The 24,673-nt window shown below is 41.2% G+C and overlaps 1 protein-coding gene across 1 annotated transcript in view; it reads left to right on the forward strand.

Moving 5' to 3' along the window:
- Positions 1–14,856: 14,856 nt before the first annotated feature.
- The window catches only part of PRKCH (protein kinase C eta), a 278,206-nt gene continuing 268,389 nt past the window's right edge, over positions 14,857–24,673 (forward strand). Inside the window, exon 1 of the mRNA XM_049899308.1 lies at positions 14,857–15,647. Within this exon, the coding sequence (XP_049755265.1) occupies positions 15,285–15,647 (363 nt within the window). The 5' untranslated portion in view covers positions 14,857–15,284. The remainder of the gene's footprint in view (positions 15,648–24,673) is intronic.

Genomic DNA, 24,673 nt, shown 5'->3' on the forward strand with positions numbered 1-24,673 from the left:
TGTAATTTTTTAATTTTAATATTAGTTTAGAAACTGAATACATTGATAAACTTTTCATTATGGAAAAATAACAAAATACAGATAAAAAAAAGAAGCCACCGCCCATAATAACAAATACTTATAAAGTTGTTACTGCTAGTCACTGTTCCAAGTGCTTTACGTATAATAACTCCTATGAAACTCACAACAACCCACTTTTACAGATAAGAAAACTAAGGTATAGAAAGGCTAGGTAGAGCGTAAAGCCACACAGCTAACAAGTGGCAGACTTGGAATTTGGATGGAGGCAGTCTAGTTCCAGAGTCCTTGTTTTTAACCACTACACTAGACTAACTCTGCCCTGTAGTCTGTGACTCTGTGATAACCAGTATTAACATTGGGGGTATACGCTTCCAAATTTACACACACAGAACATATACATGCAGATTTTGCGTGAAATAGGATCCTACTGAATTAAAGTTTGATAGCCCGTTTTTTCACTAATGGTACACCATGAAAATCTGTAACGGTCACTATAGTAAGTGGTTATGGCTGTATCCTGGTAAATGTTCTATTTAAAGTGAAGCTCTCCTTGCCCTTGCCTCCAAGGTACAGATATGAAAAAATACAACCAAGGAGGCTCAAGTGATCACTAATATTAAGATCATTTGAATTGATGAAAATCATTTCATATATTAAATTGTACATTCAATTCAAAAGAACATTCCATTCAGAGAATGAAAGTGTTTAGAGGTTCTTACAAATGATCTAAAAGCCATTCCAGAGGCCTTTGGAGAGTCCAAGTATGAAGCCCAATGACCAGAATGGAATTACTGATTGGATGGTCACCGAGTGAACCGAAGAATGCCATCAACAAGACGTGGAGAAAGTCCGGTAAAGGGTGAAGAGAAATGTCGTTGGAGCAAAATCGTCACTTTCTTTCACAGGTCTCTTACACAAGCCATTAGATCTAACAGCTTGGTTGCTACTTGTGCTTAATAACCACTCAGCTCGTTAATATACCGGAACCAAATGAGAAAAGTTAATGGAACAACCTGACCATTAGCTATATTAATACCTAATAGGTGTAGAGAAAAAATATTACTATTTTAAACCATATTCACTTGTTTCCATTACTAGTGCTTTTTAAAAATGCTAAGAAAAAATATTAAAAGTGAGGAGTGATAATAAGTTCCAAATTCAGAATTAAGGAGTTTTAAGTTTTTCTTAGTTTGAAAAGATATTTTGCCACATTTGGTGGCACGTAAGTTGTTATTGCAGAAACGGATACAAAGAAATATTTGCTGTGACTAAATGCAGTCTTAGCTCCTCTAAACTATTTGTGTCTTCTTTTTATTGTGTATGAAGTATGTTTTATTATTTTTTTAATCTATAAAATTATAAATCAGGCTGAGGACATTTATAAACATATTTCTTGATAGAATGCCTGTAAGGTTTTCCAGGGTTCACACTATTGCTACAAAAGGTACTTAAAAAAAAAAAAAGTACTTAATGTAAAATATTTCAAATGAAAATATTCTAATATGGGTAGATTCAATTAGATGTCTTATGTCAAAAAATAAAGCCATCATGGGAGAGTTGTAGTTGTTTTCACACATAAAATACTTAACCTCACTCAATTTTCCTGTTTAAAAAGGATGGTAGAAATGTTTTATGGAGTCATTCCTCTTGGTCACCACGCTATGTCTAAGCAATTGTCTGTACAAAGTGTTATTAACTTGATTACTTTTCATGGAGGTATTACTTTTATGGTTTCTCCTCTGTTCTGATCTCAATCCCTGGAATCTGTCTTATTTAAGAAGGTTTTTGAGGCAAATAGTAATATAAGGCCTTCCCTTTGAAGAAGTCTGAAGAAGGGTCTGCAGCTCTGCCTGTCAACTCTGTCTTCCTGGCTTCCCTTCAGACTGCTTTTCTTTCATTCCCTCTCTCCTGAGCTCTTCATCCATTGCAGCCCTTAGTCAACCTTCCCATCTGGTGTGTCAGGACCTCTGGGCTCACTGAGGACCTCACTACTCTTATCTCTCCTCTCCTACTTTGTCCTCTTTTCTTCCCCTAATGAGAAAATCACAGAGAGGAGAGGGGGGTGGTTTGGTTTGCCATTGCTTTATTTAGAAACACATATTTACTATTGGACCTCCTTGGAAATGAAATGGGCTTTTTCAAAAGTGATGGGCCCCTTATCTGTGGGATTGACCAGACAGAGGCTGAATGCCCATGCAACTCACATGTCCAGGTGTTAAGATGTGTACGTCTTTCTTTGTTCTTCTTTTTTCCCTCCTAAGTATCCATGCCAAGTGTAGGTGACCATATACTGTTCAAACTCAGATACTCATGAGTATGGTGTGGCACCGTTATTATGCTGAGATAACAGGCTAAAACTGGGATTGTCTTGGGCAAATGGTCAACCTATACACCAGGGCCAGACCTCTTTTTTGTAACCATAATTCTCTGTATTTATAAGTTGGTTCCAAAGATTGAAAATCAGAAAACAGTGATTATTATGATTATGTAAATATGGCTCACTGCAGAGCCAAGTAGAATGTGATCATTATGGTTCTTTTCTGGTATAGCTTTTGTTTTTCCTAGAGTTTCTGTCTCTTTTTTTTCCTCGCAGTCTCTGCTTTTTTCACACGCTCAACCTCTTCTAACATCTGAAGGATAGTGTCTAATCTGTGGAATTCTCTAAGCCCTCCTCTGTTTTCCTTCTCTGAGATGGCATGACAGATAGCCTCCCAGGCCTGTTCCCACAATCACCCTAGGCTTCTCTTCATTTCTTTTATGGGTTGAAGTCTTCATTTCCTGGGTCACATGTCTTTTTTTCTTGGTTTACTCTATTGGTTTCCTGAAGCACAAAAGAAAACTTCTGAGCCTTTATATGTCTGAAAATATCTTCATTCTGCCTTTCCCCTTGATTGATAGTTAATTCCACGTAGAATTCTAGGTGGAAATAATTTTCTCTCAAAACTAGCATTATGACTCCATCGTCTTCTAGCATTAGCTGAGATGCCAGTCTGATTCTCATTCCTTTTAGTTATCTCTTTCCTTTTTTCACCTCCTGGAAACTTTAAAGATCTTTTCTTTATCCTGGTTTTCTGAAAATTTACAATAATGTGTCTAGGTGTGCATCTTTTTTCACTCGTCTTGCCTAATACACTGTGTCATCTTCCATATGAGACTAGTGTCTTCCTTCCACTCTAAGAAATGTTATTACATCTGTGAGATGCCTTACCTTTTTCTGTGTTTTTTTGGGACATCCGTAAGTAGGACACCTATAAGGAGCCCTGGTGGCTCAGTGGTTAAGCATTCAGCTACTAACCAAAAGGTCAGCAGTTCAAATCCACTAGCCGCTCCTTGGAAATCCTACGGGACAGTTCTACTCTGTCCTATAGGGTCTCTCTGAGTCAGAATTGACTCGATGGCAATGGTTTTTTTTATAAGTAGGATATTTTAGCCCCACTTATTTATATGTACCTGTGCATATTTAGAAATGGATATGGAATGGCACTGCTATAACCTCTACCCTGCATACTACTCTCTCCTGCCTGTTGAGAATCTTGATCTTCCTTCTTGTATTCAGTACATAGCGGTATTAGAATCACTCTGCAACAGGGCTTAGGCACTGCATTTTTTTAAAGCGTCCCAAGTGATTCTAATATGCATCAAGGCTGGTGAACTATGTAGGCACTGGAGGCAGTTTGGGTGTGAATTGTTTTCTATTACTTACAATGTGAACATGAGAAAGTCATTTAATCTCTGCAAGGCCCTTATAGGGCTGTGAGGACTAAGTAACATAATCCACGTAAAAGGTTTAGGTCAGTGTCTGGTCAGGTCATTGCAAGTAATAATAATATTAAACATAGTTAACACTGAATACTTAGTGTATTCTAGGCACTATAATAAACACTTTGTGTGCATTATCTCATTAAATTCACTTTATGAATTAAGTACTGTTATTAATCCCCATTTTACATATGAAGAAACTGAGGCAAGGTCACACAGGTAACAATTGGCAGGGTCAATATATAAACCCAAACAACCGAACTCTAAACCACAGTACTATTGTCCTTACAGCTATATGTCCAAATTGCCTCACCTTATCTATTTGTCGGTGTTGCAGTCCCCTGGTGCTTTGTGTACATTGGCTTGGGATCTGGGCAGACTCTATGGTCAGCTACTTGGATTGTCCTTCCTGTCCTTAATATTTTACCCAGAAGGGCTGGGTCTGTCCAGAGGAGTGAGTGGAGCAGGCATTGACAATAATAGCTCAATAAATATTATTTTTTTTTCATTTGGTGACTGTCCTTCAATTTTTAAACATATTTCATTCTTCCTTTCATAAGCTTCCACTGTTATTTATTCATCCATCCCTTCATCCATCTATCCCTCATCTGCTGAGTTCTGCTATACTCCAGTTGTTGTACTAGATACTAGGGTCTCAAGGGACACAAGAGCTGCTTTCTAGGACTTAACCACTGAAGGCAGAGAATGCAGCAGGTTAAATGTCATTACGGGTGGATAAAGCTAAAAAAGAAAAAGAGAAGGGGGAACATTGGGGAAGGTGCCAAAGAAGACATATTTGAGCAGTGACTTGAAGGATGAAGAAATACTTGCAAGGTGAAGAACTGGGAATGACATTCCTGGTAAAGAGAATACCATGTGCAAAATCTAAGTGAAAGTGAAAGAACACACCATCTTCTAGAACCATTTTGATCCTGCCTTTGTCTTTCTAAAAATCGCATTTGATAAAATATAAAGTGGGATACCAGCTCCAACAGGCTCATTAATCTCCTGTCCTCAGATCAAGTTAATTTTCCAACTACTCAATGGAAATCACTCTGTTTAAGGTGTTTAATGACTACCTCTTTGCCAAAATTTAAGTCCACATTGTACCTTTCTGATCAGTCTTATCTGTATCGCTTCCTCTAATGTCTAATGATTAAACAATTTCTTTTACTCTCTTTCCTAAAATCTTAGTTCCATAAGAGTCTGAAGAGAGATATATCTGAGTTCAAACCTCAGCTCCACCATGTATATTAACTTGTTTTTAGGTGCTGTTGAGTCAGTTCCAACTCATAGTGACCCTATGTACAACAGAATGAAACATTGCCCAGTCCTGCCTCATCCTCACAATCATTATGTTTGAGCCCATTGTTGCAGCCACTGTGTCAATTCATCTCGTTGAGGGTCTTCCTCTTTTTAGCTGACCCTCTACCAAGCATGATGTCCTTCTCCAGGGACTGGGCCCTCCTGATAACATGTTCAAAGTATGTGAGACAAAGTCTCACCATCCTTGCTTCCAGGGAGCACTCTGGTTGTATTTTTTCAAAGACAGACTTGTTTGTTCTTCTGGCAGTCCATAGTATATTTGATATTCTTTGCCAACATCGTAATTCAAATACATCAATTCTTCAGTCTTCCTTATTCATTGTCCATCTTTTGCATGCATATGATGCGAGTGAAAGTATCATAGCTTGGGTGAGGCGCACCTTAGTCTTCAATATGACATCTCTGTTTTTTAACACTTTAAAGAGGTCTTTTGCAGCAGATTTGCCCAATGCAATATGTTGTTAGATTTCCAGACTGCTGCTTCTGTGGGCAATGATTGTGCATCCAAATAAAATGGAATCCTTGACAACTGCAGTCTTTTCCCCATTTATCATGATGTTGCTTATTGGTCCAGTGTGATGATTTTTGTTTTCTTTGTGTTGAGGTGTAATCCATACTGAAGGCTGTGGTCTTTGATCTTCATGAGTAAGTGCTTCAAGTCCTCTTCACTTTCAGTAAGCAAGGTTGTGCCATCTGCATATCACAGGTTGTTAATAAGTCTTCCACCAATCCCGATGCCACATTCTTCATATAGTCCAGCTTCTGAGATTATTTGCTCAGTATACCGATTGAATAAGTACGGTGAAAGAATGCAACCCCGATGCACACCTTTCTTGATTTTAAATCATGTAGTAAACCTCTTTTTCTGTTTGAATGACTGCCTCTTGGTCTATGTCCAGGTTCTACACGAGCACAATTAAGTGTTCTGGAATTTCAATTCTTTGCGATGTTATCCATTATTTGTTATGATCCACACAGTTGAATGCCTTTGCATAGTCACTAAAACACAGGTAAACATCTTTCTGGTATTCTCTGCTTTCAGCCAAGATCCTTCTGACATCAACTATGATATCCTTCATTCCACATCCTCTTCTGAATCCAGCTTGAATTTCTGGCAGTTCCCTGTCAATATACTACTGCAAACCATTTTTTAATTATCTTCACCATAATTTTACTTTACTTATTAATGATATTGTTCGATAATTTCCATATTCTGTTGGATCACCTTTCTTTGGAATAAGCACATATATTGATCTCTTCCAGTCGGTAGGCCAGGTAGCTGTCATGCAAATTTCTTGGCATAGATGAGTGAGCACCTCCAGTACTGCATCCGTTTGTTGAAACATCTCAATTAGTATTCCATCAATTCCTGGAGCCTTGTTTTTCACCATTGCTTCAGTGCAGCTTGGACTTCTTCCTTCAGTACCATCAGTTCTTCATCATTAGCTGTCTCCTGAAATGGCTGAACATCAACCAATTCTTTTTGGTATAGTGACTCTGTGTATTCCTTTCATCTCCTTTTGATGCTTCCTGCATTATTCAAAATTTTGCCCATAGAATCCTTCAAAATTGCAACTCAAGGCTCTAGTTTTTTCTTTGGTTCTTTCAGCTTGGGAAATGTCGTGTGTTCTTGCCTTTTGGTTTTCTAACTCCAGATCTTTGCACATTTCATTATAATATTTTACTTTGTCTTCTAGAGCCACCCTTTGAAATCTTCTGTTCAGCTTTTTTACTTCATCATTTCTTCCTTTTGCTTTAGCTACACTATGCATCTGTCAGCTTGTCATACTGTGGTGGCTTTTGTGTTGCCACCAGTATTTCAAATACCAGCAGGGTCACCTTTGGTGGATAGGCTTCAGCAGAGCTTCCAGACTAAGACAGACTAGGAAGAAGGAAACGGTGGCGTACTTCTGAAAAAACTGGCCAGTGAAAAGCTTGTGAATAGCAGTGGAATATTGTCTGATGTAGTGCTGAAGAGTCAGAAGGCACTCAAGATATGACTGGGGAAGTGCTGCCTCCTCAAAGTAGAGTCTACCTTAATAATGTGGATGGAGTTTTCTTGACCTTTATTTGCTGATGTGGTGTGGCTCGAAATGAGAAGAAACAGCTGTAAATGTCCATTAATAATCACAATGTGGAATGCATAATTTATGAATAAGGAAAATTAGAAGTTAGCAAAAATGAAATGGAATGCTTTAAGATCAATATTCTAGGCATTAGTGAGCTGAAATGGACTGGTATTGGCAGTTTTGAATCAGACAGTCACATGGTCTACTCTGTCAGGAGCGATACATTGAAGAGGAATGGCGTCATATTCATCGTTAGAAAGAACATTTCAGGGTCTATCCTGAAATAAAATGCTGTCAGTGGTAGGATGATATCCATATGCCTCCAAGGAAGACCAATTAATACAGCTGTTATTCAAATTTACACACCAACCACTAAGGCTGAAGGTGAAGAAATTGAAGATTTTTCCAACTTCTGCAGCCTGAAATTGATCAAACGTGCAATCAAGGTGCATTGATAATTACTGGTAATTGGAATGCAAAAGTTGGAAATGAAGAAGGTTTGGTAGTTGGAAAATATGGCCTTGGTGATACAAATGATGCCAGAGATCATATCATAGAATTTTGCAGTACCAAAGACTTCTTCATTGCAAATACTTTTTTTCACAACATAAATGGTGATGGCGACTATACATTGTGGACCTCACTGGACGGAAAACAGGAATCAAGTCAACTCTGTCTGTGGCAAGAGATGGTGGAAAAGCTCAATATCATCAGTCAGAACAAGGCCAGGGGCCGACTGAGGCTATCAATTGCTCATATGCAAGTTCAAGTTGAAGCTAAAGAAAATTAAAACAAGTCCACAAGAGCTAAAATATAACCTTGAGTGTATCCTGTCTGAATTTAGAGACCTTCTCAAGAATAGATTTGATGCACTGAACACTAATGACTAAAGTCCAGATGAGTTGTGGGAAGACATCAAGGATATTATACATGAAGAAAGAAAAAAGTCATTAAAAAGGAAAGAAATAAAAGACCAAAATGTCAGAAAAAACCCTGAAAATTACTCTTGAACATAGAGTAGTTAAAGCGAATGGAAGAAATGATGAAGTAAAGGAGTATAAAAAAAAAAAAAAAAACCCAAAAGAGTATACTATGATTCAATTCATTTAACCTTTCAGACTCTCAGTTTCTTTATAGTAGAATAGAGATAATAACATTTACCTCATATAGTTGTCATGAGGATCAAATGAAATGTTTGTCAATTGCCTTGTTATAATTCTTGGTGGATGCTCAATAAATAACAGTATGGTAACCAAGGTAATGGCTGAAACGTACCTTGCCCTGGCAATGTATAAAGTGCTTTCTGTGAATTATTTTTAATTTTCAGAGTTATTTAAGGTAAATTCTTTTATTACTTATTTGTAAGTGCAATACTCTATGAACTGTGTTTCATTTGCCTGTGTTGCATTTCAGGGAGCCCTGGTGGTGCTGTGGTTAAGTGCTCAGCTGCTAACCAAAATATCAGCTGTTCAAACCCACCAGCTGCTGTGCAGGAGAACGATGTGGCGATTGCCTCTGTAAAGATTTCAGCCTTGGAAACCCTATGGGGCAGTTTTACCCTGTCCTATAGGGTCACTCTGAGTTAGAATTGACTAAGTGGCAGTGGGTTTTTTTTTTTTTTGATGTGGCATTCTAAACTTTATCCTTTGATATACATATTTTATGTGCTTGAACTTTATCCTTTGACATACATATTTTATGTGCTTGCTTTTATAGCATGTCTATATAGTCTAGTTTTTATATTATTTACTATTCTATGCTCTTCATCATAGATTATTTTAATAGCTATATAACATTCCACTGAGTTCCTATTTCATAATTTACTTAATCATTCTACTATTACTAGACATCTTCAGGTATAGAACGAATTTCTTACTTTGAAGCTTTTGATGTATACTGTCAAACTGTCTTCCAAAAAGTCTGTGCTGTTTTGTAGTAACATGGAGGTAATTTTTGACCTGGCTGTGTTATTCTCTAAATTCTCTAAGCCTATTTTAAAGGGGAGGGGGGTTGTGTACAGTGTTCCCTAAGATGTTTGAAAAATGACAGTGATTCAGTCAACCAATCTTTCACTCAAAAAAGCATTTACATAATGTCTTGGGAATTGTACGTAGAGAAGATCAAAGTTATAAGACAAGAAATAATAATAGTGATAAGGATAAAAATCTCTAGTCTATAAAAGGACCTGTAATATGGATTTTAAAGCCGTCAATAAAGACATGCAAGTTGCTATATTTCATTGTGCATGAGCCACTTGTGAGTGGGACAGGATGTGTAGGCAGAGGAGACTTTGTGTTCCTCTGTCTTCCTTAAAAGTCAGGGACAGCTCTAGACAAAAATAAAAAATCTTAAACAGGAAGACAGTCCCTTCCTAAAGGACTTTGTACGTGTGCTGTCTACTACCGATCCATTGTCCCCAAGGAGCCATCTCATGGCACATGAAAGGCTGGCGACACCCAGAGTCTGCCCAGAGATTGACTTAAGCATGGTGGTAGAGAGAATCATCATTCTGTTGGGGCTGTTAAGCTGGGAAGCTGGTAAACTGGGGCTGCTGGTGACCGTCTCCCCTGACTGTATGGAGGAAGCCAGTTGTAGAAAGAGAAAATGAGGAGCACAGAGAGGGAAGCAAACCCAAAACATGATGACAGTGGGGAGGGAAGGAGAGAAAAAGTATGTGAGAGTGAGAAAGGAGAAAGTAGCTTGGCTAATACAACAGGTAATCTGCATTTTACCTGTGTCTTTTTGAGGTTCAAATATCTCACCCTAAACGTATGACTTCAAGCAGGCAATTTTGGACAGCAAGTAGGCTGAGAGCCATAGACAAATGTTTTTTTCGTAACTAAGGCCTATTTTTTTCTTGTGCTTTGGATGCCATCCCGTACTATATGCTATGCTATAATCTCTCTTCTCCCTGTGTCTCCCCTTCCAGTGTCATTCCATCTTCCTCCTTAGCTTTCACTTTCCTCCCCATTCCAGCCAAACTTCTTGAAAGAGTGTCTGCACTCCCTGTCTCCACTTATTTATTTTTTACTTCAACCTACTCTAAATGGGCTTCCACCCCTATTTTAGTTATTTAGTGCTGCTATAACAGATATATCACAAGAGGATGATTTTATTTTCTCACAGTTTAGGAGGAAGCTAGAAGTCCAAGTTCAGGGTGATGACTCTAGCAGAAGCCTTTCTCTCTCTGTCGGCTCTGGAAGAAGGTCCTTTTTTCTGTGAGCTTCTGCTCCTAGGAGATCTTCATGTGGCTTGGCATTCCCCTCTCCCCAATCTAGTCCTTTTATCTCTTGTAAGAGATTGACTCAAGACACAACCTACACTAATCCTGCCTCATTAAAGTAACAGAAGACGGATTCCCAAACTGGATTATAACCACAGGCATTGAGGTTAGGGTTTGTGACACATATTTTGGAGGGACACAGTTCAATGCATAACAACCCCCAACTCTCTACTGAAACTGCTCCAAGATTACTAAGGACCTACTCATTGCCAATGAGACAGATTGACACAATAGCCGAAACAACGGACCCAAACATGCCATTGATCATGAAGATGGCACAGAAGCGGGCAGTGTTTCAGCCTGTTATATATAGGGTCATCATCAGTTGAAGCTGACTCAATAGCAACTAACAACTACACATCCATTGCCAACTCCACACAATATCCTTTAGTCCTTGTTGTTTAATCTCTTGGAAATCCTGATGGCATAGTTGTTAAGAGCTACAGCTGCTAATCAAAAGGTTGGCAGTTCTAATCCACCAGGCTCTCCTTGGAAACCCTATGGGGCAGTTCTACTCTGTCTTCTAGGGCGGCTAAGAGTCAGAATCGACTCAACGGCAATGCTTTTTTTTTTACTTTATCTCTTAGCTGACCATTCTTCCCAGGTTGAAAATTTTTTTGGTTGGTGTCCATGATACCTGGATACCACACGCTCCTGGTTTTTCTTTTATTCCCCTGGCTGCTGCTTCTGAAGCCTCTTGCCTGCCTATCCTCTACCTATCAATGGTGGGGTTTCTGGAGGTCTCTGTCTAAGGCCCTATTTGCTCATTCTATATGCTTCCTATCTCTCCCTTAGCAGAGATCTCATCCATTATTCTAGCTTCAACTGCCATCTAAATACCCATGATTCCTACATTTATCTTTAGCCTAGACTATGCTTCTGAGCTTCACAACCACAACCAATTGCCCACTTCTGATTTCCACTTAAATGCATCAAAGAAATACCAAATTTAACATGGTTCAAGCTGAACTCTTCCTCTTGCCCCACAAATTTGCCTTTCCCACAAATTTGCTCCTAAATCACTAATGGTTCCCCAATCTACACAGCTGTTCCAGCCAGATATCTGGGAGTCATCCTTGCTACTTTCCTCTTCCACGTTCCCTCCATTCAACCCATCATCAAGACCTGTCAATTCTACCTCCTAAACACTTCTTAAATTAATCTACTTATTTTCATCTTCATCATCACCACTTTGGTGGCGTGGTGGTGAAGTGCTACAGCTGCTAACCAAAAAGTCGGCAGTTTGAATCTGCCAGGCACTCCTTGGAAACTCTACGGGGCAGTTCTGCTCTGTCCTGTAGGGTCACTATGAGTCAGAATTGACTCAATGGCAGTGGGTTTGGGTTTTATTTTTTTTTGGTTTTCATCACCACCTTAGACCCAGTTCCCATGGTCTCTCTTCTGGATTTTGGCAACTGCCTCCTAACCGTTCTCTCATTCATGCTTTGTACTTCCAACCCATTCTCTGCACAGGCTTAGCGAGACATTTTAAAACACAAACTTCATCCTGTCCTAGTCCTGCTTAGCAGCCCTCAGAGGCTTCCAGTTGTCTGTAGACAATGTCCATCTTTCCTTGGCCTACTAGGCCAGTCAGTGATGGACCTTGACCCACCTTTTTTTTTTTTTTTAAATAAGTTTTATTGTGCTTTAAGTGAAAGTTTACAAATCAAGGCAGTCTGTCACATATAAGCTTATATACACCTTACTACATACTCCCATTTACTCTCCCCCTAATGAGTCAGCCGCTCCCTCCTTCCAGTCTCTCCTTTTGTGACCGTTTTGCCAGTTTCTACCCTCTCTACTCTCCCATCTCCCCTCCAGACAGGAGATGCCAATACAGTCTCAAGTGTCCACCTGATACAAGTAGCTCACTCTTCATCAGCATCTCTCTCCAACCCATTGTCCAGTCCCTTCCATGTCTGATGAGTAGTCTTCGGGAATGGTTCCTGTCCTGGGCCAACAGAAGGTTTGGGGACCATGACCATCGGGATTCCTCTAGTTTCAGTCAGACCATTAAGTCTGGTCTTTTTATGAGAATTTGGGGTCTGCATCCCACTGTTCTCCTGCTCCCTCAGGGGTTCTCTGTTGTGCTCCCTGTCAGGGCAGTCATCGGTTGTGGCTGGGCACCATCTAGTTCTTCTGGTCTCAGGATGATGTAAGTCTCTAGTTCATGTGGCCCTTTCTGCTTGACCCACCTTTTCAGTCTCATTTCTGCCACGCTTCCCTCACCTTTCTTGGCTCCAGCCAGATGGAGTCATCTCTGTTCCCCAAACAAGCCAAGCTCTCGCTTTCCTCAGGAACCCTAAATGAGCTGATTCCGCTGCTGTTTACTTCTTCAGATACCCTTCCCTGGTTATCCCCTCCAAGTTACATTGCCCAATAGCACTTTGGCTTTTCCTTTACTGCACCAGATACGTGTAATTTTCTATTTATTACTTATCCTCCCCATGGGACTGGAAGTCCCAGGAGGGTAGGCACTGTGGCTGTCCTGCTCATTGCTCTGTTGCCATTACCCACTCTAGTGCCTGGCACTGACAGGACAATAATGGAGTGGCTGGTACTCCTCACATCACAACACGGGGCAGCTATCTAGCTGCTAACCATTTAGGGGCTGTCTTCTTTTGGTGTCAAAGCCCAACAGCAGCAAATCCTTCAGTGGTTCTTAAAACTAGATCTGAGCTCCTTGGAGAGGGTGGCAAAGTTGGCCAAAATGGTCAACCTGACATCTTCACCTAGAGCACTGCAGCCAGACAGAAGCTCCCTGCATGTTTGGAAGCTTGCTTTACAAGCCCTGTACAAAGTTAAGGCATCGTTAGGGTAATGTGTTGTATCTCTGCTCTGTTCTCTAAGGAAGCTTTGGTCCTTTTAAGATAGGCCCTCCCCCACTCAACCCATTCTTCCTGTTTGTGTTCATTCTACACTGTGTAGTTATTACGGGTGAGGCCTTTATTCACTAGCATAAAATTCTCAGTTTGAGAGTTCCCAGCAGGGCACTGTGGGGAGAGGCTAGAAGGTCCTGCTCTAAGAGAGCCAGAATGGCAAGACAGAATTAATTATCTTAAGAATGACATAGGCTTTAAGGCAGACAAATTGGTTGTGACTGCCTTTAGGGAGCAAGCTTTGCAGTGCAGGGGTTGGTAGGGGCAGGGTGGTGGTCCACCGAGGAGAGAAGCCACAAGGTCCTTCCTGGGGACAAAAACTGCAGAAGTCAAGGGTGGGAAGAAACAGCTGTCCATTCGAACTCAAACAGTAACAAATGTGAATCTTTCCTATAAAAAGGTGATTTCTTTGGTGTACCTGTGATGAGAATAGTGTGAACATCCTCTGGCCGCCCTATCCAGGCAGACCAGGAACCACCCCCGCAGAAGAAGAGGCTTATTAAATCTCGGGGACTCTGTCTCCAGAAGAACTGATCTTTCCTGCTCCTTGTGGAACCAGACACACCTCTCCAAGGAATGAGGCAGACAGGATTTCCATCATTACTACTGCCCTATTAAAAAACTAAACAAGCAAACAAACAAAACCCCGCGTAATTACTCTCTGCAGAAGCAAGGATGGCGAGACTTATCTCACTTTGGACACATTATCAGGAGGGACCAATCCCTGGAAAAGGAAAAAAAAAGGTCAGCTAAAAAGAGGAAGACCCTCAATGAGATGGACTGACACAGTGGCTGCAACAATGGGCTCAAACATAGCAATGATTGTGAGGATGGCGCAGGACGGGGCAGCATTTCAATCTGTAGTACATAGATAGGGTCGCAATGAGTCAGAACCGACTCCATGGCACCTAACAACAACAGGAAAGGCCCACAAACAGGATGGCCCGAGCTGAACCCGGGATGAGCCATCACCGTAAAGATTAGGAAAAGGAACCTCCCTGCTCTGCACAGGCCTCCGGCCGGGGCCTCTCCCGTATGGTCCAGCAGGGTCGCCAACCCACTGCCGAAAGAGGGAGAGAGGGCGCGGGCAACTCCTCGATGCGCGCGTTCCCTGCTCTTGCTCCTCCTCCGCATCCTCTCCGCCTTCCAGCCCTCCCCGGACCTGTCTTCCATGCCTCAGGTGTTTGCTCGGGTTGGGCCACAATCCCTTCCACGTTTTGGCCTGAACCTTGGGGAGCCTCTAACCGCAGCACACCGTGAGACCCGGCGCAGCAGGGAGGGCGCGAAGGGTGGTGCAGGCGAGTAGACGCGGGGCTCCCCGGCGGCGTGCTCCCTGGCACCGACCGCAGGGCTGGGCCACGGGCTGGCGCCACGCCCACAAGGTCCGGAAGACGCGGGAGCTGGCGCAGGGTTTCTGTGAACTTGGAGTCCGGCAGCGCGAGGCTCCCGCTGGGGATGCAGCAGCAGCTGCTTCCTGGTTTGAAGCTCGCCGAAGGGGGGAGAGCGTGAGCTCGCGGAGGCGGGGGCAGAAGGAGAAGCAGGAGGAGGCGGGGGCAAGAGACGCTTGGGGCTGGAGCTAACCGGACGGGTCGCTCCGGCTCTCCAGGGAGAGAAGCTTATAGTCCCCGGAGAAGGGGCGAGTCCCGCGCGAGCCCCCGGGAAGCGCCTCGCGCTCGAGAGGGACAGTTGGGCTGCTCCTGCCCTCCGAGGGCTCGGAGCAGGGCTCCCCTCCTTTCCACCTCGGGAGGGAGGGGGGGAAGGAGGGGAGGGAAAGGTCCCGGGGAGGCGGCAGAATGGCGGGTCGAGGGGGTCTTGGGCGCTGCTTTTCCCCGGAGCTGCCTCCACTCCTGCGACTACCGCGAGGGCTGGCCTGAGCCGGGGCTCCTCGCTGTCCTGCCGCGAGCCAGCGCGACCCCCATCCCCCGGGGCCGGGGCAGCGGCGCCGGCATGTCGTCCAGCACCATGAAGTTCAATGGCTACTTGAGGGTCCGCATCGGCGAGGCTGTGGGGCTGCAGCCCACCCGCTGGTCTCTGCGCCACTCAATCTTCAAGAAGGGCTACCAACTGCTGGACCCCTACCTGACGGTGAGCGTGGACCAGGTGCGCGTGGGCCAAACCAGCACCAAGCAGAAGACCAACAAACCCACGTACAACGAGGAATTCTGCGCTAATGTTACCGACGGCGGCCACCTCGAACTTGCTGTCTTTCACGAGACACCCCTGGGTTACGACCACTTCGTGGCTAACTGCACCCTGCAATTCCAGGAGCTGCTGCGTACGGCCGGCACCTCGGACACCTTCGAGGGCTGGGTGAGTAGCCGTGACCCTCACCTTTCTGCCCACTCGGCACCCTCTAGTTCTCTCCACTTTTCAAAACTCGCCCGGGTACCGCTTTCCCAGCGCCTTCCTGAGCTCAGCGAAGGTGGGAATTCCCTCCAGACTTTGGTCCTCGCCCAGGTGGCCGTGGCATCGGTGACGCGGCCGCGGTGGGTGTGTGCGGGTGCAGGTGTGTCATTAGGAAGCCGGCCTGGACACGGTTCCCTTTCGGGGTAGCTCGCACTAACGGGAAACCGGACAAGGAACCGGAGCTGTCACTCATGTCCTACTAGACTTTGGGTGAGGAACCCGAACTCTCAGCACGCGGGTAATACGCAGGAAAGGCAAGGAAGATGTGATATGAAAGTGCCTTGATTTGGGTAAAGTGCTTCAAGCGCTTCTTAGGAGAAAGCCATACATTCTCGCGAGTATTATTCATAATGTTTATGGATACGAGTTGGTTCAGCCACGCAGACGTGCACACGTGTCCCGGCATGCACATCCATTACATCCCAAAGGTACAAAAGTTACACTGGCAAGGATCGGAGTGCCTAGGTCTGCACGTTGGCAAGGTTTTCTTATTTAGCAGTTTTACGAGGAGATGAGGTTTACATATTCTTACAAGTAACTTCAGTTTAGTCACAATATGAGAGCTGTGAGTCCCGCACTATGAAAGGAGTGACTTTGTGGACTGCTCCTCTCCCCCGCAAACCTCATCACCGGCTGCTGTTCTTCTGTATTGACATGTAGCTACCCGTCAACTTCCCACGTGCCTCTGCTTTTCACTAGTTCCCATGAGGCAACATTTCTGCTGTAAATAGATTAAAATTTCTAGAGTACTCTACACAGTGCTGAGATGCTTTAGCTTCGTACGGTATGACGCAGGTGTTATCATTCCTACTTTTAGATGATGAAATGATAACTATAATTAGTTTGATAAGATGAAGTAGGCTGTTTGAAGACTCTCAAGAGTTTAATGGTTCAAGTTCTGAAGTCAATTTCCAACTCAGTATGTAAATCAGCATTGCAAACCTGTTTGAAATTAACAAGTGGTGGGATCAGATGGATAATGATGAAGGCTCATTTATTTGTTATACTTTGGAATATTGATAATTTTATTATAAGTGCTCTAAGATTACAGATGGCTTGTGGAGCTATCCTCTTCTTTTGAGTAGAAGTAAAGAAGCCTACTGTAATGCTTGCTTAACCGTTATCATCAAATTATATGGAGCTAATTCCCCTTCAGACTAACTTACTTTGTGGAATTTAGAAGCGGTCTGGAGAGGAACAGCTAAATATACAGCCAGGGACTTACATTTTATCCCGTGAACCTAAGGATATGAAATAGAGGTGAACATAGGAATTGCAGTGGAATTACTGAATTCATGTCTGATTAGGAGGTAGCCTGGGTAATGCTCTTGAGGAAGTGTGTTCTGAACAGGGCTTTGAACCTGGTTTGTTCTGGTTCAAAGCCCTGCTGAGAATTTGCATTTCTAACAGGCTCCCAGGTGGAAACCCTGGTGGCATAGTGGTTAAGTGCAACGGCTGCTAACCATTAGGTCAGCAGTTTGAATCTGCCAGGCGCTCCTTGGAAACTCTATGGGGCAGCTCTACTCTGTCCTACAGGGTCGCTATGAGTTGGAATCGACTTGACAGCATTGTTTTTTTTGGTTTTTAACAGGCTCCCAGGCGATGCTACTACTGTTGGTTAGGGGCCAATTCTGAGAACCACTAGTAGAGCAGTGGGTTTCAAAATTTATTATACTTAAGAATCACCTGTGCATCTTATTAAACTGTAGATTCTGATTCAGTATATCTGGGGTGGAAATGCAAATTTTCAGCAGGGGTTTGAACCAGAATGAACTGATTCAAAGTCCTCGTTCTGAAGCATAGTGATGCAGATTGTCCTGTGGCCATGAGAAGCATGTCCTGACAGAACTAAGACTGGTCCTTTTCACCCCTAGTCTGCACATTTGAATCACCTGGGAAGCTTTTAAAACTCTCCACTTTTAAAGACTCTGGATAGGAATCTCTGGCTGTGGAATCGCCATATCAGGACTATTTGGCTCCCGGGGTGATAGGATCCAGGCTACCTGACTAGGTGGAGGTGTGCAGAACTACTTATTGTCCCACTGGATGAACAGAGGTTAAAGTAAATGACTATATCTACAATTGTGTGAATTAATTAATTATACGTAGTGTTCTGGAAAACATGAGTGTTTGGTAGGATAAGGTTAGCATTTGAATGACTTTGGAAGCAATGATTTGTATGTATTTTTATTCAATTAGAAGCCTTGGGGTGCAGTGGTTAGGAGCTCTGCTGCTAACCAAAAAGGTCACAGTTCGATTCGAATCCACCAGTTGCTCCTTGGAAACCCTGTGGGGCCATTCTACTCGGTTCTATAGGGTCGCTATAAGTTGGAATGGACTCAACACATCGGGTTTGGTTTTGGTATGTTCAATTAGGAAGCAGAGTTTTTTCTTTCTTGTAAGGTTTTTTTTTTTTTTTAGTAAAGTTCTGGATATTTTGAACTGTGATGATCAGGTAGGTAGAATAGAGAGATTTTTTTTTTTCCTTTTTGTTAAGAAAACCATCTGGAGACTGAAAATATATGCAGTGCTTGTTTTTTAAATTAGCACTTTTATAGATCTAAAGGTGCTTTTGAAGTTTAGAGTTACAGAAATACTTCGAAGATATTTATCTTTGGTATATTGAATTCAAATGTATAGTTTATTTAGACAGACATGGAGTAATAGTATTTACCTCACAATATTTTTTGTGTGTGTTGCAATTGGAACTACACATTGCTGACCTTTGAAACACCTAGTGACTTAGTTTTTGCTAGTTGATGAGAAGAGACAAAAGCAGAAGATACTTTCATCATTAGAGTAAAGCATAAAAAGTTGTTATACTTTCTGGCTTAACATATTTTTTAAGTATCAAGAAGATAATTGTTACCATTAATTTTAGTACCAGTCTTGTTGATATTTCCGCTAAACTTGATGAGAGAAAGTGTTAGATCTATTTTATTCAGTATATTCATGGTACCAAGCACAGTGCAGGACATGGAGCAGATACTTTAATATTCATTTACTCACTGTATGTATGTTATTTCATTTAATCTGCATACAATCCAATGAAGTTGTGCGATAAAGCTAAAGTTCCTAAATAGATACTCATAGCATTCAGCACTTAAGTTAGAACAAGATCTCAAATCAAAGACCGAAGGTTCCACCAAACTAAAAAAGAAAGGCAAATTGAACCCAGCATAAGCAGAAGGAAGAAAATTGTAAAGATAGAAATCAGTGAAATAGAAAACAGAAAGCAATAAAGGAAATTAATGAAACCAAAACCTGGTTCTTTGGGAAAAAAAAAAATGATAAACTTCAAGGCAGAATGATCAAGGGGGAAGAAAAAAAGATGCAAATTATGAATATTAGGAATGAGAGAGGGCACATTACTACAGATCCTATAAACATTAAAAGGACAATAGGTAATATTATGAATAATTTTATGCTAGTAAATGCTACAATTTAGATGAAACGAACAAATTCCTTGAAAGATACAAACTACCAAAGCTTGCTCAAGAAGAAATATATAACTTGAATAGCCCTACATTTACTAAAGTAACTGAATTTGTAGTTGAAAACCTTCCATAACCAAACTCAAGATTTTGGGTGCTTTACTGGTGAATTCTATCACGCACTTAAGGAAGAAATAATACCAATTCTACACAAACTCTTTCAGCAAATAGAAGAAAAGAGAACATGTCCTAACCAATTCTATGAGGTTGGCATTACTCTGATACCAAAACCAGATGAAGACATTACAAAGAAAGAAAACTACAGATCAATATCCCTCATGATCATAGATACAAAAATTCTTAAATTTTAGCAAATCAAATCCAGTAATATATCAAAAGGATAGCACATCATGCCCAAATGGGGTTTATAACCAGGACTGAAAGGTTGATTTAAAAATCTATCAGTGTAATTCTTCATATTAACAGACTAAAAAAGTAGATCTCTCTGATCATCTCAATAAAAACCAAACCAAACTCATTGCCCTCGAGTCGATTCCGACTCATAGCGACCCTGTAGGACAGAGTGGAACTGCCCCGTAGAGTTTCCAAAGAGCGCCTGGTGGATTTGAACTGCTGACTTTTTAGTTAGCAGCTGTAGCACTTAACCACTACGCCACCAGGGTTTCCAAGATCCAATTCAGTATACGAAAATCAGTTGTATTTCTATATTAGCAGTGAACAACTGAAAACTGAAATAGGAAAATACTGTTTATAATAGCATCAAAATATGAAATCATTAGGAAAAAATTTCGTAAAGATGTACAAGACTTATTCATTGAAAATGGCAAAACGTTGCTGAAATAAATTAATGATCTAAATAAATGGAGAGAGATACTGTGTTCATGGATGGAAAGATTCAATATTGTTAAGATCTCATTTATTCCGAAACTGTTCAAGAGATTTAATGAAATCCTAGTCAAAATTTCAGCAGACTTTGTTGTAGAAATTGACACATTGATCCTAAAATTTATATGGAAATGCGGAGGACCTAGACTAGTCTAAATATAATTTTGAAAAAGAACAAGTTGGAAGACTTACGCTACTTGATTTTAAGACTTATTAGAAAGCTGCAATAATCAATGTAGTGTGGTATTGGAGTAAAGAATCTAGAAATAGATCCAACGTGTATGGTCAATTGATTTTGACAAAAGATACCAAGGTAATTCAGTGGAGCAAAGATAATCTTTTCAACAAATGGTGCTTGAACAATTGGATAGCCATATGGAGAAATATAAACCTTGACCCTTATCTCCCATCATGAACAAAAATTAATTCAAAATGAATCATAGGCCTAAAGGTAAGAGTTTAATTGTGAAAATCCTATAAGAAAACATAGAAGAAAATCTTAATGATATTGTGTTCAAAAAGGGTTTTCAGATAGAACACAAAAAGCGCCAACTATAAAAGAAAAAAAAGCAATAAATGGGACTTTATCACAATTTAAAACTATTTTACAGAAGACAGTTAAAATGAAAACACAAGGCACAGACTAGGAAAAAATACTTATATAAATCAGATAATGAACTAGTAACATAAAATATACAAGAACCCTTATAACTCAATAATAATGAGACAAATAACTCAATTTATAAATGGGCCAAAAAGTTGTACAGACAACTTCATGACAAAACAGCACATTCAAAGATGTTCATAATTATTAGTCACTAAGTAAATGCAAATTAAGACCAAAATGAGATACAAATATGCACCCACTAGAAAGGCTGAAAAGATGGAAACTCTGGTAGCATAGTGGTTAAGAGCTACAGCTGCTAACCAAAAGGGTGGCAGTTTCGAATCTACCAGGTGCTCCTTGGAAACCGTATGGGGCAGTGCTACTCTGTCCTACAGGGTCACTATGAGTCGGAATTGACTCGACGGCAATGGGTTTGGTTTTGGTTTATACCAAGTGTTGGTGAGGAAGTGGAGCGACTGGACTCTTCATACCCTGCTCTTGGGAAAATGGCACAATCACGTTCGTTGGAGAATAGTTTGGCAGTTTCTTAAAAAGTTAAACGTATACCTACCAAATGACCCAGCCACACTTAAGTACCAAGAGAAATGAACAGTGTTGTCTACAAAGACTTATGCATGAATGTTTACAGCAGCTTTATTTGTAATAGCCCCCAAACTGGAAACAACTCAAATGTCAGTTAACACAATGACTGTTTGAACAAATTGTGCTGTATCCCTGCCATGGAATACTACCCAGCAATAAAAAAAGATGTACTATTGATACATGGAACTACATGGATGGATCTCAAAATAATTATGCTGAGTGAAAGAAACCAGGCAAAAAGAGTACATACTGTGTGATTACATCTATATAAAATTCTAGAAAATGCAAACTAATTTATTGTGACAGAAAACACATCAGTGGTTGCCTGGGAATGAAGGGGCAGAGTTGAGGGGGGGATGAATTATAAAGGAGGCACAAAGAAACTCTTGAGGGAGGCGGATAGATTCATTATTTTGACTGTGGCGATGGTTTCACAGTTATATACATACGTCAAAACTCATCAAATAGTTCACTTTAAATATCTGCAGTTTATTGTATGGCACATAATGCCTCCATAAATCTGTAGGGGAAAAAAAAAAAAACAACTAATGAGGATTTTTTTTTTAATCCCTGTTTTACCAAAGAAAATGCTTAAATAAGATGCTAGTAAGTGATAGAATTGGATTTGAGCTAAGTCTGACTCTTGAAAACTGCAATGTCTCTTTGGTGTAGAAAATATTTATCAGAGTAGGAGCTTAAAAAAGCACCAGAATAAAACAAATTCATTAAATACAGTTTGTGACTTTGGGACACGGTCTCATTTTTTAAATTATCATGGTCAGTTTTTTCTGCTCCTTCTAGAGCTTGTTTATTTTACATCACTTTGTGTACTTACGAAAACTGAAGATTTGCCTAAGTTAAAATCCTGTTTCCTTCTTGCATGCATTTGTTTCTTGATTTAATAACTTTCCACACAGGGACTGGCATGTAGTGCATAATGCCGACTGTGGGGACCTGGGGGGAGGCTGGAGGCTGCGTCATGGAAAGACCTTGGCAGCCCCTCAGGAAGGAAGGACCTGCTTGGCGGGACCCCAGCCTGTTTTCCTGGTTCAGCCCTCCTGAAGACATTCTGTTCCCCGCAGCACAGGAGTGCTGCCTTCTCCTAACTTCTCTGTGAGGTACCTGTTCTGCAGTCAGAGCCGAGTTACCACTGGCAGTCGCAGTCTGTCTTCTCTCTTGACTCCCAGATCCATAGGCATGAATTTATAGCACCAAAATTTTTCCAGATTCTTATCTAGTGATTCATTCTCTTTTGTACTTCATAGTGCAGTAATTTATTGTTATAACCGATTTTTTTTTTTTCTGAGCCAGTTGGTAAGGAGGGTCTAACTCTGACTGACAAACCTACGGTGTTTAGGGGAACAACGTATTTTAGAATCTTGCGAGAGGCTTACCAGATTCAGTGTACAGGAATTTGTAATGTACGTGTGTGGTGTCTTCAGTTTCGTTCTAAGAATTTGCTGCAGTGAGGTTGGCTGCTTCTCATCATATAGGCTGTGGCTCAAATGTGTCCCCCACAGAGAACATTTTCCTGTCTTGGTTATTATCTTGTCACCCTGTTTTATAGTCTTTATTGCACTCATCACTCTCTGAGACCATTTTGTTAATTGATTTATTTATTGAACCATCCTCTTAGAATCTAAATACCTTGAGAGCAGGGACTATACCTCTCTTGCTCACTGTGCTAGCCCCAGCACCTTGAACAGTGTCTGGCACATAATAGGTCCTCAATATTTGCTGCATCAATTAATTTTTTAATGTGATTTTCAGGGCAAGTCAAGTATAAGTACTTTGGGAATACGTTTCCTTAAATATCTTATTTATCTTTCGAAAAGAAATGTGAATAATGGGGAAGTGGTCGTAATTGCAGTGTTCCTCTTTTAAATCAATCAACGACATACCAATATGTACTTGACAAATTACTCTAGATTTTTGGGTACGGGAATGGATTGAAAACCTTGCGCAGAGAAAATTTCTTGCTTTTGCTTCATTTTAAGAGTACAATTTTTAGATGAGTCATATGTTGTAACTTTTTCACTAGTCATCTGAGAGCCTAACAAGTTAAATTCTGGGCCAAAACAAAACCGTGGCTGTTGAGTCAATGCCAACTCACAGCAACCCTGTTCTGGGCCGTAACAAGAAATAAGCATTTAAAGATTGTACTTCAATCTTACGGAGCTAATGAAGCTGGTGGGCAGAGCGTGAATCATTTTACCTTATGCAACTCTTAACTCAGGTTTAGTATCCAGCAGGTATTTAGAATGGAGGTTAGTGGTAATGGTAAAAGTGCACTATTGTTTCATGAGGTGGATTGCATTTACTTAGAATAAGAGAGGTGTCTTGAATTTTCTGTAGTCTTTTCTTTCTCTTTTCTAAAACAATTGACTGGATCAGGTATCCTTTGGGTTAACTGTTTAGCTCTGTTTTATTATAATATGATAAAATGATACTTGAGTTGGAAATATAGTCCCTGACCAATCTTCTCTACTCTTGTCATTATATCCAAAATGATCCTAGTTGCCAAGCTGATAGTCATTCCTTTACTTAAAACTTTTCAGTGGCTCCTGAGTGTTTTTAGGATTAAGCCCAAAGTCTTTAAAATGGTTTAGAATGTTCTATGCGATCTGATCCTTAATTTTCTCTTGAGCGCACCTATGGGCAAGTCACAGGGAACTTCTTTCAATTCCTGAAAGACGACCCTTCACCTTGCTAACTCCTCCTTATCAGTTTAGACATCACTTTTTCAGAAAACTTTCCAGACATGCGAAGTCTGGGTTTAGTCCAAATTTTTAGTGTTCCCTCAGCATCCTGAGGTCTCCATCAGCCACCCTCACTCCCATCCTGAATGAATTGATGTATGAATGGATGGATTTGCCTCTCATGGAAGTGTGTGACATTGGTTAGAGGGAGTTCAAGGTGTAATCATCTGGATGGTTAACTTGGATTCATCTCCTTTGCTTCTGGGGTAGCTACTCGAACAGGCTATCTCATGTGTCTATATGAAATGGCAAACCTTAGGTGAGCGTTCATCTACCATTCAGTACCCAGTATATGCCAGGCACTGTGCTTGACCCTGGAGAGTCAAATAGATGGGACAGGCATGGCACATTCCTTCAAAGGCCTTGTGGTTCCAATAGGGCGATAGATTGAAAAACAAAATAGGAAATTCCAGTGCTAGGAGCCTCTGGGCGGTATAAATGGTTAATGTACTCGGCTACAAATCGAGAGGTTAGGGGTTTGAATCTACCCAGAGGTGCCTTGAAAGAAAGGCCTGGTGATCTGCTTCTGAAAAATCAGCCATTGAAAGCCTTGTGGAGCACAGTTCTACTCCGACACATGTGGGGTCGCCATAAGTCAGAGTCAACAGTAGCTGGTTTTTT

Source organism: Elephas maximus, chromosome 10, assembly GCF_024166365.1.
Source record: "Elephas maximus indicus isolate mEleMax1 chromosome 10, mEleMax1 primary haplotype, whole genome shotgun sequence".
Taxonomy (NCBI): Eukaryota; Metazoa; Chordata; class Mammalia; order Proboscidea; family Elephantidae; genus Elephas; species Elephas maximus.